The 17617-nt window shown below is 48.9% G+C and overlaps 3 protein-coding genes across 3 annotated transcripts; 1 reads left to right on the top strand and 2 right to left on the bottom strand.

The window, feature by feature from the left end:
• Nucleotides 1–3352: 3352 nt before the first annotated feature.
• HD556DRAFT_1357280 (pheromone A receptor-domain-containing protein) lies at nucleotides 3353–5265 on the bottom strand. Its single transcript, XM_041302513.1, has 6 exons — nucleotides 4862–5265; nucleotides 4696–4808; nucleotides 4578–4644; nucleotides 4389–4526; nucleotides 3899–4340; nucleotides 3353–3847 (listed from the first exon to the last, which is right to left on the bottom strand). Exons 1-6 carry the CDS (start codon nucleotides 5070–5072, stop codon nucleotides 3703–3705), a joined length of 1116 nt encoding a protein of 371 aa, XP_041162193.1. The 5' UTR covers nucleotides 5073–5265; the 3' UTR covers nucleotides 3353–3702.
• Nucleotides 5266–5694: 429 nt separating this feature from the next.
• HD556DRAFT_1357279 (uncharacterized protein) lies at nucleotides 5695–6500 on the top strand (the record flags this gene model as incomplete). Its single annotated transcript, XM_041302512.1, has 4 exons — nucleotides 5695–5787; nucleotides 5841–5987; nucleotides 6015–6338; nucleotides 6405–6500. Coding segments are annotated over 2 exons (309 nt in total), but the record flags the coding sequence as incomplete, so codon positions are not given.
• Nucleotides 6501–9566: 3066 nt separating this feature from the next.
• HD556DRAFT_1441095 (uncharacterized protein) lies at nucleotides 9567–10181 on the bottom strand (the record flags this gene model as incomplete). The annotated part of the gene is made up of 1 exon (XM_041306229.1): nucleotides 9567–10181. One exon carries the CDS (start codon nucleotides 10179–10181, stop codon nucleotides 9567–9569), a length of 615 nt encoding a protein of 204 aa, XP_041162191.1.
• Nucleotides 10182–17617: the final 7436 nt, after the last annotated feature.

Raw genomic sequence — 17617 nt, 5'->3', positions numbered from 1 at the left:
AGCAAGGTCAGCGAAGAAACCCGCAGCAGTGGCTGAAGAGCCAGCGAAAGTCTCAATAGAGGAATTGCCAAACACAAAAGCAGCCACTGGAGGTGGTGGGGCAGGAGCTGCAGGAACAGGAGCCGTAGGAGCAACTGTAATAGCTGCTGTTGCGGTCTTCTTGTTCTTTTGCCATAGTGCCTGACCCTCCATCCCACCTCCTCTGCGATAGCAGTGTGGCTGATCATGATCTCCCTTGCTGCAACCTGGTGTTGTGCAGAAAACACCATCAGGGTTGTTCCAGTTCTTGCGCAAATTGGTGATAGGATTGATGTTGTTGTTGCCTGAGGTGGTCGTCACTGTGTTAGCGTATTCCGAACCTGGTCCACTCATTACTTTCTCATCAAGTTCACGACCAGCCTCAGCAGAGATCCGTGACACGCAGTCTTCAAAGGTGAGAGGTGACGTCATGGAGAAAGCATCCTGAATGCGTTGATGAAGCAACCCTTTGAATTGCGACCATGAACCTGCATGTGGGAGTCCATGAAGGAGCTGATATATGGTGTCTTCGTCAGGATAGCTGGCGCCCATCCTCATGAGTCGCTCACATAAGGTAGAGTGACAAGCTATATAGTTAGATGTGTCCGCAGTGTCCTTCATCTGAAGTGCACCAATAGAGTTCCGAATGACATATTGCGAACTGATATCTGTTCGTCCGTAATGATTTGCAAGTATCTTCCAAGCCTCACATGCAGTGACTTTATGACTGTCAGAGATGAACTGCTGGACAGAAACTAATAGGCATCAAGTTATGATGGCTTTAGCTTTAAGGTCGTCAACAAGCCACAAGCGAATGGCTTTAATCTCGTCAACAATTGGACTAGCTACATTAACAGCGACAGGAATGTGTGACGCGACACCGAGAATGTTGGTGGGATCTACGGAGGTGGAAACATGACACCAGAGATCCTCTGTCCCCAGTGCATAGGTAACCTCTCATTTCCATGCGAAATATGTTTCCAGACCTGTCAGTTCTGGAATATGGCCGAGCTTCCCCATAATGAGAGGATGAATGAAGACAGTAATAAAATATGGGGTTTCACGTCCAATGTGAGGTTCCGCTTAGGAAGCAAGGCTCATAACCAGTTGGAACTAAGAGAAACACGCTCAGTGTTGTAAGACAACAACTAATGACATTCATAGTACCTAAGAGAAACACACTATAAGTAGTGTTGTGCATGGCCCGGCTTTGGGCCATGAGCCAGCCAAAGCCGGCCCCCATTGAGCCGGGCCAAGCCAAGCCAAAGTCACGGCTTGCGCAGGGCTTTGGACTGGCCCATCATTCTGCAAAGCCGGAGCCGCTGGCCCAAGCCGGGGCTTTTGGGTATTATGTACAAGTACCGCCACAGGTGTACAAGTCATGACTTTCGCTGTCGGTTCCTGCCACTTCCAGGTCACATACCCCAGCTTTCATCTTCATTAATTGATTAATACTATCATTATTGTCCATGGGTCCTTTTGCCGACCTTGATGATGAACAAAGGTACTCTCACCCAGCTACCTCCGTCCTTGTCACCCAGCTACCTCCAGTCTGCATGAGGTACATTCACGGTGTGCGCATGTAGAGTCAACTCTGGATGGGGAGTTGGTGGCATTAGGTATGGATGAAGTAGACTTTCAAGTGGGGATCTCTTTCTCTCAGCTGCAAAGGTGCATGTATTGTATGTTTCTATGCTACTTCATCATGCTAACTGATCATTTTTAGTAACTTATGATTACTCTTGTGCATACCACCACTTGCGCCCTCTCATTCTTCCCGTCTCGTCCCTCCTTCCACTCCTTCCACTGTTCAGGCGTGTTCCAGTGTCCTCCGCATATGTTCGAGCCACGTTAGCATTTGCTGACGTGCGCCAAGCATGTGCGCTCAGCACTGGTCTTTATAGTGACCTGCGGGTATACTCTCCATCCTTGCCACCCAGCTACCTCCATCCTCATTATCTGAGCAAGACCATCAATGACAACATATCACCACAGATGGTCTTAAATGGCCACCTTCTTGCCCGTCTCATCGCTCGCAAGTCGCAACGATGAAGTCCACGAATGGCAGGATATGATATTGGAGGTTCAGGTATGTGGCTCATCGCATGCTGTTATCATCTTATTGTTTGATCTACTCATAAATCATTAAGTCATTTGCCTACCCATGCTCAGGCCATGGCTCAGGCCGGGCCAAGCCATCATCGAGGGCTTGGGCCCAGCTTGTGATTTCTCAAAGCCGTGGCCGTCTGAAGCCAAGCCAAAGCTGGGGCTTTCAAGCCAAGCCAGGCCGGAACATCACTAACTATAAGAGAACACAGCATGAGATAGAGACGGCGGGATAAGATAACAGTTGACATACCTCAGTGTTGTAAGACAACGACTGAGGTATGAGTGAACAAGCGAGATTATAAACTAAAATGAATCACGTGTATGATAGGAATTGAGATTAGGTAAGAACGAAAAGACAAAAGCAGGTATACTGGGCCCAGCCCTGACAATGGGCCTGGGCTGGGCCTGGGCTGGGCTGGGCTAAAGCCCGGGCTTGAAGTTCATGATAATAGTTAGATATTGAGTGAAAAAAATCCTTTCGCTATACTACTACTCACCAAGTCATACTACTGTGACTACCTCATCTGCATCCCCCTCGAGTAGCTCATCATCCTCCTCAGCAGGTTCTTCAGTCAAGGACGAAGGTCCTGGCTCACGAAACACCAAGTCATGATGGAGAAGACATTTCATGACTTGCAATGCCTCGACAACATCTTCCTTGAGGCGGTTTCAGCGCTTGGTGATTGTTAATGCTGCGGACGAAAATGCTCGCTCACTCAATATGGATGACACCATGATAGCTAAGAAATCCCATGCAATAGCTGTCCACACTATTTATACCATGTTTTTACACATTTTTTGACTTTTAATAGATGGCGCAGTGGTTTCTAAGACACTGTTCTCTCATTTATAATGTCTGAAAAATGGCCATCAAATAAGTATAAAGGAAATTTAAGTCGAAATCAGAGGACGAGTGGCCTTTTTGTGACTTTTCTCGCATTGCTCTGAATTTTTATTTTTGGTCCCTTAAATGTGTTTTAAGTTACTATCAAGTCATAAAAATGAATCCGTTAGTTTCCTGATGTACTTGTGCTACGTCACCTTATTTATATTTTGAGTTGCGACTTGGACCTAAGTATTAGTTCACTGGCATTTCGCTCCTTCAAGTCTGATTCAATTTCTATCAGATCTGATGGCGGCACTAACGAACAAAATATACATGCAATTCGAGGTGACCTGCACTGTGCAGTGCTCCATTAAGTTAATCGATTCCCGTCCTTTCAGATTCTACGCGAGAAACAACGATATTTTGATCATTTGCGTATGTACTTGATTCAGATATGTACTACAAAATACGTGGCGTCCCGGTCCACTTGAGGATTCAGGAAATACATAATGTATGTGTCGTTCGAAGGAGTCAAAAATACAAAAAGAGTGTGAGATGTTATTATAATTCATACAAATGAATGATCGAATGCTCCTTCCGTTCAAAGTACAATGAATGACAACAGCGAATGAGGGTGGATTACTCGTAGCACAAACGTTTTCAATCGGAACCATCTACCACCTCACGACACTCCATGAGACCAACGTCATCATAGCAGGCATGAAGGACGCTCCTGAAGGCATCGTTTCTCAAACAGGGGAAGTTTTCTGTTCATCTAGTGAATGTTGCCAAGATAATACCAACGGACTGTTGTGTTTGCGTTCTTTGACGACATAAAGGGGGAATGAGGTTGCTGATGGAAGTATCGCAGGCACACGAGGAGCGCGATTAAATCTGTAGCACATTTATCAGCAAAGTGTTTTTTGCTCACAATAAGCCACGTACTCATTCGAGTTCATACGCTGTTGCAGCCTTGCTGGGTAGAATCCGAATATCTTTGCTACCCACCAAAATGCTATGCCGTAGTTCTTCCGCGCTTCTGCGGCAAACCCAAAGAAAGCGAAAAATGTGAACGCACAGAAGACTACAAGCCACCGCGTGAGCTGGATGGCAACAACCAGGAGGTAGTTCGTTGTCCACAGAACAGACGGGTATTGCATGACACGCGAAAAGTCGTAGTGAACATTTTCCCAGCTGATCCAGGGCTCTACAGGATGTGCTGCCGAGTTGAGCCATATTATAAAAGACGCGAGGGGGATGGTGCACAATATTTCCGCCATTGCGAGTGCCATGAGACGGAAGTAGCGACTAGCGCTGAGAGACTTGTTGGATTTCAAAAAACGGGTGAATTGTGCACGGCGGAGGTAAAAAGCCTTCAATGAAAGACCTGCGGGCGGTAAGAACGAGGACAGCAAACCACCAAGAAGAGGCGTACCACAATAGACCGAAGATACAAGGCCAATAATTATAGGCCAGCTATCCGACAAGAAAAACGCTGGTAGCGTATTGTAAATGAAAGGGTAGCAGCCGATGTCTTCGTAAATATCAAAGCGATGGCCCTGTACGACATATTCTGTAAAAGGATCAGTGGGATGCGTGTTGTGGATGAAAGCAGTGCACTCACGGAGCGCAACGACTATCATAGGAAAGAGCACGCAAATTAGGGTGTCAATAAGGATGGCTCGTCGTTTCTAAAAGAAGATAAACAAAGGAACTGAGACTCCGTTGATATTGACCCATACCGCTTCATCTGTGAGTGCGACCGCATGAGTTTTCGCGATGTTGTATAATCTGCGATTAATGCATAGTGACGCGGCAGGAATGCCCACTGAAGCACCGAGCATGATTCGAATGGCTGCACAGAGTTTCAGGAAACAAGTAGCGGAAACATAACATAACATCACTTACAAATGTCGCACCAGATGGGTGCCCAGTTGATGGCATTGTTATGCCAAACGATGGAGTTGATGAACTGGTTGAGGCAAGAGAGTGCCGCCCAAATCATGTAATAGCATGTTCCCGAGTTCCATGCTTGTAGATGCCATGGAAGAGGTATAAGTGTGACCACGAAGCCAAGGAAAGCAAAGATGGGGTAAAGAGGATAGTCCAACCCAGTCATAATGATGGTAGAGAAAGAGTAGAGATTAATCGTGTCAAAGGACGGAGAGCGTAAACGATAGGCTTATAAAAGACATTTTGTGGTGCACAATGCATTGTGTCCTTGCTGTGGACAGTCCATTGTCAATTTGTGGCTACGTGTCGGAGACAAATGTTACAGTGGTCAGTCCCAAATTTGGACCATTCACCGGAAACAATACCACAAAATACACCTGTGATTATCGAACAATGGTGATTATGAGTTTCTATATAATATGGACGTAGATTCCTTTGTACCAATATTTTAGTCCACAAGTCTCGAAGCTCACTACGCCAAAGCTGTTCCATATGGATCACTTCATCACTTTGCTCGATCTAGAGCCATCGCCCTTTGTTGGGTCATCACATAGTACAGAACCAAAACCCAATTTGGGTGACCCACTGTCACAACTCGAAATGCAATATATCGAACCTTCCGACTCACTACCGGTTGATCAAGACAACCTGACCAATTACTTTTCCAACTTGTGTGTCATTGTATAACGTTTGCGGCTTGCCGCCGGTCACTCTGAGGGCCAGTGTGAGGTATGTCCGTTTAACATCTCTCTTTCGATGGACGTCTCCTCAACCAGTTTCTATGGACAAGGTACTACATACCGTATGCGCTAGTTTAGCGTTAAGTCATTAGGACTAGATGCTAGCCCTCGCATCATTTATTTTACTGGCTCTTGCAGGACTCGGACCTTCGCGCTGTCGGACGTTTAACTGCGACATACCAAGTTATTTATAGCACAGTGCTTACTTATGTGGCTGTATCCCTCCTTCGACGCTCCTTCGACTCACATTTAACTGCTATATACTCATCTATAGCACAGTGCTTAATTCTGTGACTATACCCCTCCTTCGAAGCTCGTTCTCTTCGTTTTCGTGTTTACCTGTGACATTAGCACAGTACTTGATTTAGTGCCTATACCCCTTCTTTGACGCTTGTTGCCTTCGCTGGTTTCTTCGTCAAGCGTGTACCTGTGGTGTTTCTACCTATAGCATAGTGCTTAATTCTGTGACTATACCGCTTGGTGGACCCGCTGCTTGTGCAGCATTACATGTTTTCGTTCGTGTACCCTAACTACTTTCCTAGTAGTACTTATTCATTCGTCTTTCTTTACTTACTACCTGCTGATTGTAGTTCTACTAAGCTGCCGTTGTTCTTACCTACCTTGTAACCACTGCTCTCTGTCATTTGACTCATGTTCTGCTGTGGTTATAACTGTTACTGGGTTCTTCCTTAGTTGGTACGCTGCCTCTGCCTTTTTGCATTGTTGTAATTTGGCTCATGTTGCGTCCTGAACCTCGTTCACTGTATCTCTTCCACTTCTTAGTAAAGTCGAGCTCGGGTAGCTACGATTAGATGCTCACAACCGTTCAGGGCCAGTCGCTATGTATGTGCACACAGTTAATGACAGCATATGATTGTCATATTGAATGTATATACGCGTAACCCAGTATATCTAGAAGCGAATGTACCTGACTAGACTCATGACTAGTTCTCACTATGCGGCCCGCTTGCCTCGTAGCAAGGACTCGTCACGAGTCTAGTACATGACATAACTTGGAGGGTGAATTGGAATCTCACCCCACAGCTATTTGTCCAACAGTGTCGTGTACGTAGATGTAAAATGACCGTGATGATTAAGGAGTGTAAATGACTACGAAATGAGTCGAGTCGTCTGTATGTATGTCAACATACGTGCAAGACAAAAAAAAATGATGCCAGGACTTGTGGAAAGTCGACAAAGATAAGAGGGAAGGTTGGGTGCAGAAAAAGGAAGCCACGAGAGAAGATCGAAATTGGGGTAATAGTGGCCACGAAGCAGTGTCTGTGAACGAATGACAAACGAAGCAAATAAAGCAAAGCCTCGGAAAGTAAATAGATAGATCCCATTCATCTCTTGCGAACGAAGCATGACTTAAAGTCATAAGCTGTACGTCGCGTCTATCAGCCTGACGAACGAACGAAAATGAAGGCGAGCGTACATCACAGATCGTTTTCGAAACAGTAACAGGCGCCGATACCTGCGACACATGCTTCATGCAATGGTACAATAGAAGCTAGAGTTGCTGCTTGCGTAGGTGTGTTCAAATTCCAAAGGAACTGATTCAGCGGGATGGGAGGTGAGAGATTCAGGAAAGGATAAGGACTCGAGAACGTCGAATGAGTCTGTCACCGGGTTTGACGGTAGACCCGATGGCGGGATTGTCTGTGAGCGCATAAATGGGTGGCGCGAGAAGGCTTGCAAGGCCAACGTCGATATTAATGTCAGTGAGGTGGCGCTGAGTAGCGCGACAGAGGTTACTGGCCTGGGTGCTAGGCGCAAGGCTATTACAAAGGATGGAAAGTTGGCAGTCATGGTGACCAAGCTTTGTCTTCCTTTATACCATGTTGTGGAACAATGATATTTACTCTGCATCCATTGTGGAGTAGAAGATGTCGCGGAGCAACAAACAATGAGCTCGAGCGTACTGTGGTCAGTGGTCACTTGTGGTCAGCTCAGCGGCTGGGTATGAGAATTACCATATTCGGTCATCAATTTGCAACCATTGAACTCTTGCTTGTTCGCCCCGGGCCTTTAATATGATGAGCTCATAGACGTTCTTAGTGTCCCTTTTGGTGGGATATTATTGTCATCCCACTTTTTACTCACACGAGTCTCGCCAGTTGCGTTCCTCGCAGTTATGTCGCTGCTGCTGCTCCCTCGAGCTGCGGCCCATGGCATTGACGAACCCAACTTGAAAATATCGCAACTCTCCTTATCATGGCCTTACTTTTTTAAAGTTGTCCTGAATGTTGTGCACGATATCGATGTTACTGTGTTTGGCTAACAATGTGAACATTGCCATCTTGGTGTGGTGCAATATCAGTGAGTTCAATCTCGAAGTGGCCTTGCAGCTGATGACCTTCGAACCAGCAGCGCCATCGCAGGGTCTGCATTGGCGCTCACTCAAGTGTATCAGTCTAATTTGATAGATTACTACGCAGCACGACCAATTGAACGCAACCACCAGCTCTTCGAACTATCAATACACCTTGGAGTCTTGGACTATGGTTTTCATGGGACTTTGTATGAGCAGTATTATGAAACGTACTTAATGTCACTATGCCTGCTACATTTTCCATCGCCCCTTCGCGATCCTCTGGACTATCGGTACGGTCCTATATGTTCACATTGGTGCTACATCGTCCCTCATAGGCACCCCTCAACCTTGTGGTTCTCTTGCAAATTTCTAGATTTCTATTCCGTATTCATCATTAACATTTTCCTTGAAAAGAATGGTAGGTGTTGCCTATGAGCGACAATATAACAATATAAATGGGACCACACGAAAGCGGACGGGTGCACTGTTTCCATGAGATACAATCGATTTCAAGGCGCTCAGTGAGATGAGCAATCTTAATATATTCATGTCCGGAGAGTGGTGGAGTAATGTGCTATGCAATGATGTCGATGGAGTGCTATCCTGTGCTAAGTACCTGCGCTTGCTGCACCACCGCCCGAGCAGCAGACAATCGGATCAAATCACAAGTCCGTCTCCTCGAGAGACTGTTGAACAGACGATGTCAATCATCTGGTTAGTTGGCAGGAGAAGCGATACTTCGCTTAGTTGTATTGCATCTTCCTTTTGTCGATGGATAATATTTATTCGTCTGCTGTGATTTGAGACGCTGCATTCAGCCTCCAAGCATCAGTAAATTCACACAATCCTTGAGTCGTTCTTCATAGTGCTGCCGTGGTCCGGTTCGGTCCGGTTCACAGAGGGTCGAGCGAGGACCAAGAACCGGACCTAGGTCCGGTTCTACCAGACTCGACGAACCTCGAACTGGACCTTGGTGAACGGTTCAGAATGGTCAGGTCCGGTCATTTTCAGGTTCGAACGTGAACCGAACCAGATTTATTTACAATGAGCAAAAAAAAACATAGGTAGGACTCCTACTCATAGCTACACATCCAACAAGACAGCTGCTTCTGCCTCGACTGTCACAGAAACATGGCCATTCCTATATGCCGCCTTTAACAACTGTAGCGAGCCAAACGTGGATGACAAAGCGACAAAGAATAGAGGAAATACTCTGCATGTATAGTGTCATAGAAGACTCACGACTCTTCAATCCAAAGGGACAGAGTCAAACACCATATTTGTGCATATATAGGATCAACTTACGTGAGAAGACCCTCCAGCGGCATGGCATTCGCTTTCAGAGGAGCAACGACGATCTCAGCCGAGTTTCAGCGTATAGTCAAGCCAGTACCATTTCTCAAATTCGTCATCTAGCCACGGTGGTTGGACATCTCGAGGTGAATGAAAGTTAATATCAGCTATAAGACCGTTGAAACACTGATTGAAACAAAAAAATAAGAATTTAGTTGTGGTATAATTTTAGTACAGCTCACTCAAGGACTAGTGACGTTCCGGCCCGGCTTGGGCTCAAAGCCCCGGCTTAGGCTTGGCCTGGGGGGGCTTAGGCTTGCCATATTTCAAGCCTAGGCCATGAGCCCAAGCCAGCCCAAAGCCGTGGCTTGAGCCGTACTAGGCCGCGGCTTGGTGGTATGCAAAATGTCGCTCCAAAGAATGCGTCGATATCAGCAGTTTTGCCTTCCCAAGACAATCCTGGGTCCGCAATAGAGACATCAATGTCGATGAGAACCCCATCTCCATCAACCAACTCGGGGGACTTCTCTGGGGCCTTCTGTTTCTTTCTACGAGGCTTAGGGTTGGTACGAGCATTCTCGTGGACTGAGTCGTGGTCTTCGTCGACAGATTCATCTTCGATGTCGACAAAGGCATCATCAGGATGCAAGCGTTTGTTGGATGAGGGAATAGGTGAGGGTGGGGGAGGCACGTTGGACGAGGAAATAGCTGTGGGTGGGGGAGGCACGGGCTTGGGTTGGGCAGAAACCTCCAAAGCATGCTTGGCTGCCTCCGCGGCACGGAATTCATTGATGGCTTTGGTTTGGGATGGAAGGGCGGCCTTCTCCGAGTGTTGGAGGAGAGCAGCAGTGGGTTTGATCCTGCGTATGGGACGAGAATGCACGATAGGTTCATCTTCACTATCTGTGTGGACTGTGCTGGTCATTGCAGGCTGCTAGGTAGATACAACACATATACACGTACCACATATAAAAAATCGAACGTGGTTCAAAAACAGATTAAGTTTGCGAAGGCAGCGAAGTTGAAGCGCCAGGCAAGACTGTAAAGGCGCATGGATTGCTGAATGTTTGCTTTTCAAGACCGGGGTAAATATCAGCGAGCTTTAATAACATGACAACGGCGACTCACTGTGATCTCATTCTGACATACCTCATGGTATGATTGACTGAGAAGCTGATACCGATCGCAAGATGGCAACATAAACATAAACAGAAACTTACATACCGAAATAGATAGTGCACTGCTAAGCCACGGCTTGGGCCGGCGGCTTAGGCTTCGCAAAATTGAAGCCTGGGCCAAAGCCCTGGTCAGGCCGTGTCCTGGGCCTGGGCTGGGCCTGGCTCAATCAGGCCCGGCTTGGCCTGGCCCGGGGCTTGAAGCCGAGCCGGAACATCACTATCAAGGACACTCCGGCATTTTCCCATCATTGATAGAACAACTATACTCATGAGCTAGGGATAGCGTCGGACTCCTGTGAACAAAAATCCAATTAGTGTATAAGAGCATGGTGAAGAGCAGACGCACCTTCTTGTTGGAAATAAACCCTCCCCACTTCACCACGGGCACTCATTAAATGTCGTACTTTTACAGGACGCATGCCAGGAGGTATTTGTGAGATGTAGATTATGCCAGTGCGGGCTTGCGCAGCATTGAATGTTGCCAGCGCCTCAGGCGTCAAAGGCTGCTCGAACGAGGATCGACACTCACGAACTGCGAATGGTGGGCAATGATTTGGATCGGTGGGAGAGTTAGCACGAGAGAACGGGCACAAGAGGACAGGTACGAGATAGCAAGCATGAGAAAACGGGTGCAAGATAGTGAGCACAAGCGAAAGAGTTAGAGCGTGCATCAAATTAATTGAAGATGAAGTCACTCACCTGACACCTCAAACTCAGTGAGTTCGAATATACTGTTAAGAACGTGCTCAAGGGTCGGATCCGAAGGGCTTGGCTTCAGCTCGTGCGCTGCGCCCCTTACCCGAGTACGTGCCCCTAACTTCCGAAGGCTGTTGAACAATGTCCGAAGGTTACCGGACGATGTCCGGAGGGCGTCGGGCGATGTCCGATGCGCGGGAATTCCGGCGGACGTTCGGGAACAAGAGATAAGATTAATCCGGACGAAGTCCGAACTAGAAAGGAAACAGCGGAGGACTACCAAAGGTAGAGGCGGAGGTGATAAGTCTATAGGAGTCAATCCTAAGACGAGCGGAGGTTGACGAGAGAGAAACTCAAGTCGGACGGAGGAGAGAATGAGCAGAGTCTAAGATGATATTCGAACTGAGGAAACTACAGAGACTGTACAGGGGTTTATATACTACTGAGGACATAACGGAGAACAGTAAGTGCAGTGCGAAGCTATGTAAAGCTATGAAGAAAACATATGGGACGACTATCACTAGTCTATCGGAACTTAGTAAAATGAAGACGGAAATGAATAAGGAACGGAAAATAAAGTGTACTAACTGATAAGGGAAATACCAAAGGGATAAGGCGCGGAAGTTAGACGCGGGTCGGATCCGGACGATACATAGAAGTCGGCCGGATCCGGAAATCCAGAAATGATGAGTGTGATAGGTCCGGGTCCGGAACGCGGGATATGACAGTATCCCCCCTTTAGGGCCGAGCCCACGAGGCTTCTGATTCGGAAGTCCGGACCGGACTTTTATGAATGCGAGATGATGGGCGGAGCTCGTAAAAATAGCACTGAGCATATAAGTAGGCCGGGGCGCCCATGAGACGTCTAAAACTTTCCCTTTAACTCCTATTACTGCTTTTAACATGTCTAACTCCACTTCCGGCAACAAGAAGACCGCCCGGCAGGTTCTCGAAGAGAGACAGGCGGAAATGGCGGCCGAAATTGCGCGGCTTGAGGCGGACGCTCGGAGAGAGGCGGAGGAAGAGGAATGCAAGCGCAAGGAGGCGGAAGAGGAACGGAAACGGATGGAGGAGCAGAAACGGAAGGATATCGAGGAGACTCGGAAGAGGTTGGCTGAGCGCGAGCAGGAGTGTTTGGCAAAGGCTAGGATGGGTAATGCGTCGGAGGTGAGTCGGATGAGGTTTTTTGCGTTTTTCCAGAGTTTAACAATTTTTAGTCCTCCGGTCCAGCGGATCCGGAGGTTGCGTGTGAGATGTGCGTCCTTAGGCGCAAGATTTGCACCTGGGCAGTAGCGTCTAGGACGCCTAGGGTGAGTTTTTCTGTTTTGTCCGGATCCGGATGACTACTGATGATTTCCGAAAGATCCGGACTTGTGACCAGTGCCGCACGTCCAAGGAAAAGTGCGTCGGCGGAAATCCGCCTGTCAAGGCGCCGGCCGGCAAAGGCAAAGGCAAGAAACGCGCGCGTCCGGAGGGATCTCCGAGCCCCAAGGGCAAAGGAAAAAGACGTCAGCGCAGTCCGGAGGACATCGACGACGACATAGAAATAGTCTCCAATCCCCGGACGGTTATTGGAGAGGATCAAGACTGGACGGAGTACGACGACCAGGCCTGGGTCGCAGCCACCAACAACATAGTTGCGGAACTGGCCCGGACGAATGGGCTGATGGAGAGGGGTATTGCAGCGGCGGAGGGAAGTAGAGCTGCGATGGACCGGGTGAGTGAGACCATGCTCCGGTTCATGGAGGAGCAGAGGGAGTTTCAGACTCTCTTCATGGAGAGTCTGAGGGGCGGTTTCCGGATGCATGTAGAAGATGCTCCGAAGGAGGAAAATGGGGAGGAGGCGGAAAAAGAGGCTGGCGGATCCGGCGGAGACATGGAGATGGACTCTTAGGTCGTCGGATCCGAAGTCCGGATGTCGGACGCCTAAATAATGTACATATATGCATGTTTTTTCCTTACTCTTTGTTAGAAGTTGGTCCCGGCTTGTCCGGATATGCTGAATGGAAATCGGATAGAAGTTCCGGCGCATTTCCGAGTTCGGTTGTGAGTATCCAGGAAGTTTCTTCGTCCGTCCCTTCATATCCGGCCCAACGTACTAAGTATAGTAGTTGGCAGTGACGTCTCCGGCGGTCGATCTTGGAGTCCAGGATTTCGGAGATTTCGTATTCCGGTTCTCCGTCGACTAGTACCGGAGGCGGAGGAGGTTGGATGCGATTAGGGATAGTGTTCGGAGTTGCGGGTTCTAACTGAGAGACATGGAATACGGGGTGCACGGATCGCATAGCATCCGGAAGATGGATGGTGAAGGAGTGGGTACCGGGACGAGCGATGATGTCAAATGGTCCGAGATTCTTTTCCGAGAGCTTTTTCGATGGTCGGGTCGAGCGGAAATATTTTGCTTTGACGAAGACCTGATCTCCGACTTTGAAGTCCGGAGCGGGTTTCCGTCTAGCGTCCGCGGGTCCTTGATATCTTGCTTGGGCAAGGGACATTTCTTCTCGGAGGAATTGGTGAAGCTCATCTAAATCTATAGCATAATCCCGGGCGCGGGCGGAGGAAAGATCACGCTCCGGATGTATGGAAATGTTCGGGTGATAACCCTTATTGGCGAAGAATGGTGAAACTCCGGTAGTAGCACTAGGAGCATTGTTGTAAGCAAACTCGGCCAAGGGTAACAGTTCCGACCAATTATCCTGCTGATAGTTGCAGTAGATCCGGAGGTATTGTTCTAGGGTTTGGTTAGCTCGCTCGGTTTGTCCGTCACCTTCCGGATGATATCCGGAGGTGAAATGGAGGATCATATCTAACGCTTTTCCGAGCGACTGGAAGAAGTGGGAAACGAATTCCGTACCGCGGTCGGAAGTAACATGAGACGGAACTCCGTGCTTGGAAAACACATGGAGGAGGAATAACCGGGTGAGGTCCGGAGAGGTGATGGTGTCATAGGTCGGAATGAATATGGATTGCTTGGATAGTCGATCTATGACTACCAGGATGGCTGTGAAGCCGGAGGAATCAGGGAGTTGTTCGATGAAGTCCATGGATATAGAATTCCACGGCTTCTCGGGAATGGGAAGTTGCTTCAATAATCCGTATGGTTTGTGTCGCGGAACTTTAGCTCGGGCGCAGGTCGTGCAGGACTTAACATAGTCCTTCACATATGCGCGGATTCCGGGCCAGGTATATTCCCGACGGATAACTTCCAGGGTCCGGTTCTGACCGAAATGTCCGGATAGCGGGTGGTCGTGCGTATTCCGGAGCACTCGGAGACGGAGGTCATTGGATTCTGGAACGTATATACGGTTGTCGCAACGGAGGAAACCACTCTCGTCCACTGTCCATCTCGGGTCCGACGGATCCGGAAGATGACAGGAAGCGATAGGGTCATTAGGGAGGGCGGACAGAATGTCCTTATGAAGCTGCTCGACATCCATCAGTACAGCTGTCCGGAGCACCGGAATTGCTAGGTGTGATGCCCAGAGGGACGAAGCGAGCTGTTCTGTGGTAAATATTGGCCGGAGGTTGTGTGGATTAACTTGAGCATAGTCCTTATCCCCCTCTTTGGGGTAGACGTCCCAACGTCTAGTTAGGCAGTCGGGCTTAGCTCCGAGTTTTCCGGGTCGGAAACGGATAATGAGGTTGAACTGGTGAAGGTATTCCGACCAGCGGGCCTGGCGGCGGGTGAGGAGTTTTGTGGTAGCGAAGTACTCAAGGTTCTTGTGATCCGTGACGACATCTATCGGCTTGGCAGAGCCTTCAAGGTAGTGTCGCCAGGACCGGAAAGCTTCGTAGATAGCTAGCAGTTCCTTATCATGGGTGTCATAGTTGAGTTCCGGAGCCGAAAGGGTCCGGGAGTAAAAAGCAACCGGGCGGAGCTCCTGGTCCGGACATACTATAGAAAGTATTCCGGCGATAGCGTAGTCGGAAGTGTCCGTCTCAACGACGATAGGAACATCCGGCATCCAGTGCGTAAGCACCGGAGCGGTAGTGAAGGCTTTCTTGAGAGTTTCAAAAGATTTCCGGCAATCCTCGGAGAAATTCCAGGGAGCATCCTTGCGAGTGAGCCGCGTAAGCGGAACTACAATATCCGAGTAGTTAAAGATGAAGCGACGATAGAAATTGGCGAATCCGAGGAACGATTGAATATCCTTGACTTTCCGAGGTTCCGGCCAGTCGCAGATAGTCTGGACTTTGTCGGAGGACATCGTAAGTCCGGCCGGAGATAGGAGGTAACCGAGGTATTCTACAGAGTCGGAATGGAATTTGCACTTCTCCGGTTTAGCATATAGCCGATGCTTCCGGAGGCGTCGGAGGACTTCAAGGACGTGTTGTTTGTGAGATGCAAGGTCTGCGGAATAAATGAGGATGTCGTCGAGATACACAATAACACATATGTCAAGCATATCGGCGAAGATGGTGTTGACAAAGCGCTGGAAAGCCGCCGGAGCATTGGTGAGACCCTCCGGCATAACCAACCATTCATACGAGCCGTAGCGCGTTCGGAAAGCAGTTTTCCACTCGTCTCCTTCCGCCATCCGGACTAGATGGTATGCGGACCGGAGGTCGATTTTAGTGTAAACTTTAGCGCGGCTCGGAGAATCGAGAAGGTCGGAAATGAGGGGAAGCGGGTAGCGGTCTTTCTTTGTGATTTTATTGAGTCCTCGGAAATCTACACAGAGGCGTAGGGAGCCGTCCTTCTTTTTGACGAATAGGACAGGGGCTCCATGCGGAGAGGATGAGGAACGAAGAAGTCCGGTCGCAATATTCTCATCAAGGAATTTGCGAAGAGCTACAAGCTCAACCGGAGAAAGGGAATAGATGGTGCCAAGGGGCGGAGCCGCTCCTTCTTCCAATTCGATCTTTAGATCATATGGACGATGGGGAGGGAGCTGTCCGGCTTTGCCCTTATCAAAGACATCCGCATACTCGTGATATTCCGAAGGAATTCCGGATAGGTTCGGAGGTTCGGAGGAGAGTGTAGCGGAGCGGAGATTGACACCGGACGGACGAACAAAAATACTGAACTGGACCGATCCCTCTAATTTACAGGCCCGGCAAAAGGCAACTGCATTGATTAGGGAAATATTAGGACCGGCATTATCAGCGGAGGGACTCGGCGAGGTTGAGGAAGGGATTTCCACCGGAGCCGGCGGAAAAGAGGTCGGAGGGGTCGGAGGCACTCCATGAGGAATCAGACGGAAATCGATGCTGCCCTTTACCCAGTCAATCAACGGATTGTGTCGGGTGAGCCAGCTATATCCTAGAACGATGGAACAGGATGAGTCCAGCAGAGTAACATAAAATGTTTCGGAGGTAACCACGCCAGTCGGAAACCGGATCGGTAAATCTACTGCCTCGGTAATAGTGGCATTAGAAGTACCATCAAACAGATGGAGCGGAAGTGGAGGAATTGCATAGGTCGGAATGTTATTTTCTCGGATTAGCTTGCTTTCTATAAAACAATGGGAGGAACCACAATCTACTAGAGCCGGAAACGGAGAAATATCGGGAAAAGTAGAAATAGAGACGGATGGTACTAGAGAGTTCGGATCGGAAAAGGAAATAGCATTGAGACGTAGCTCCATTGCACGGGTTGAGTCAACGCAACCCTCATCCCGCGCGGAGTCAAGAGGGTTGCGGACTAATTTTTTGTCTCTTCCGAGACCTCCGGTTTGGCTTCCGGAGTTACCGTGCTAGCGCGACCTTTGGCCGCACGGGAAGTGGACTTTAGGCAGTCCCGGGCAGTGTGACCGGGTCCGCCGCAGAAGAGGCAGAGCTTCTTCTCCATGCGCCTCTGGCGTTCCTCGGAGGTGAGTTTACCATCTTTTCCGAGTTTGGACGTCAAGTCCGGAAGTTTGGCGGAGGAGGAAGCCGAAGCGTTTCCGGATTTTCCGCCGGAGTACTCTTTCCGGTCGGAAGTGGAAGCTGACTGCTTCGCAGGAGGCGCGGATACGGAGGGTTTGGTTTCGCGGGAGACTTCTCCCTTGCGTTCCCAGTATCGAGCGTCGATAGTCTGGGCGAGAGTTTTGTATTGGGACAGAGTGGTGGGTTTTCCTTGACGACTGATTTCGTCCTTGATGCGAGCCGGAAGTCCATTGTAGAACTGACGGCGCAAAGCTCCGTCGCCCCAACCTCGGACTTGGGAAGCTAGCCGCTGGAACTCTACAACGTACTTGTTGATGCGCTGTCCGTCGCGCATATAGAGCTGTTCCAGCTGCATTTCCGCATGTCCGACCGGGTCATGAGGTCCGAAGTTAGTTTGGAGTTCTAACATGAACTCGGAGTAGTCATCCATCCAATCCGGACGATCCGCTAGATCATCCGAAAGGAGGTCCGGCTCAAACCATTCAAGGGCCATGCCCTTGAGGTATGATTGCGCGAAGTTGACCTTAGTTCTGCCGGTACGGAAAGATTTCGGCTTAGCTTGAAAGTTAAGCTCACATTGGACAAAGAACGCCCAGAGTTTCCGGGGCTCAGTGCCATC

This window comes from Suillus plorans, assembly GCF_016647745.1.
Source record: "Suillus plorans strain S12 chromosome Unknown HD556scaffold_17, whole genome shotgun sequence".
In the NCBI taxonomy this organism is placed as follows: Eukaryota; Fungi; Basidiomycota; class Agaricomycetes; order Boletales; family Suillaceae; genus Suillus; species Suillus plorans.
Note: the sequence above shows the minus strand (reverse complement) of the source record. Positions and strands in the feature narration are given on the sequence as shown.

Bases quoted from the DNA above. Each gene is read 5' to 3' on its own strand.
- HD556DRAFT_1357280 (XM_041302513.1), bottom strand. From the start codon at position 5,072: ATGACTGGGTTGGACTATCCTCTTTACCCCATCTTTGCTTTCCTTGGC. The intron at 4,809-4,861 runs GTAAGTGATGTT...AACTCTGTGCAG, and splicing joins ACCCATCTGGTGCGACATTT to CCATTCGAATCATGCTCGGT. The intron at 4,645-4,695 runs GTATGGGTCAAT...ATCTTCTTTTAG, and splicing joins TCGCACTCACAGATGAAGCG to AAACGACGAGCCATCCTTAT.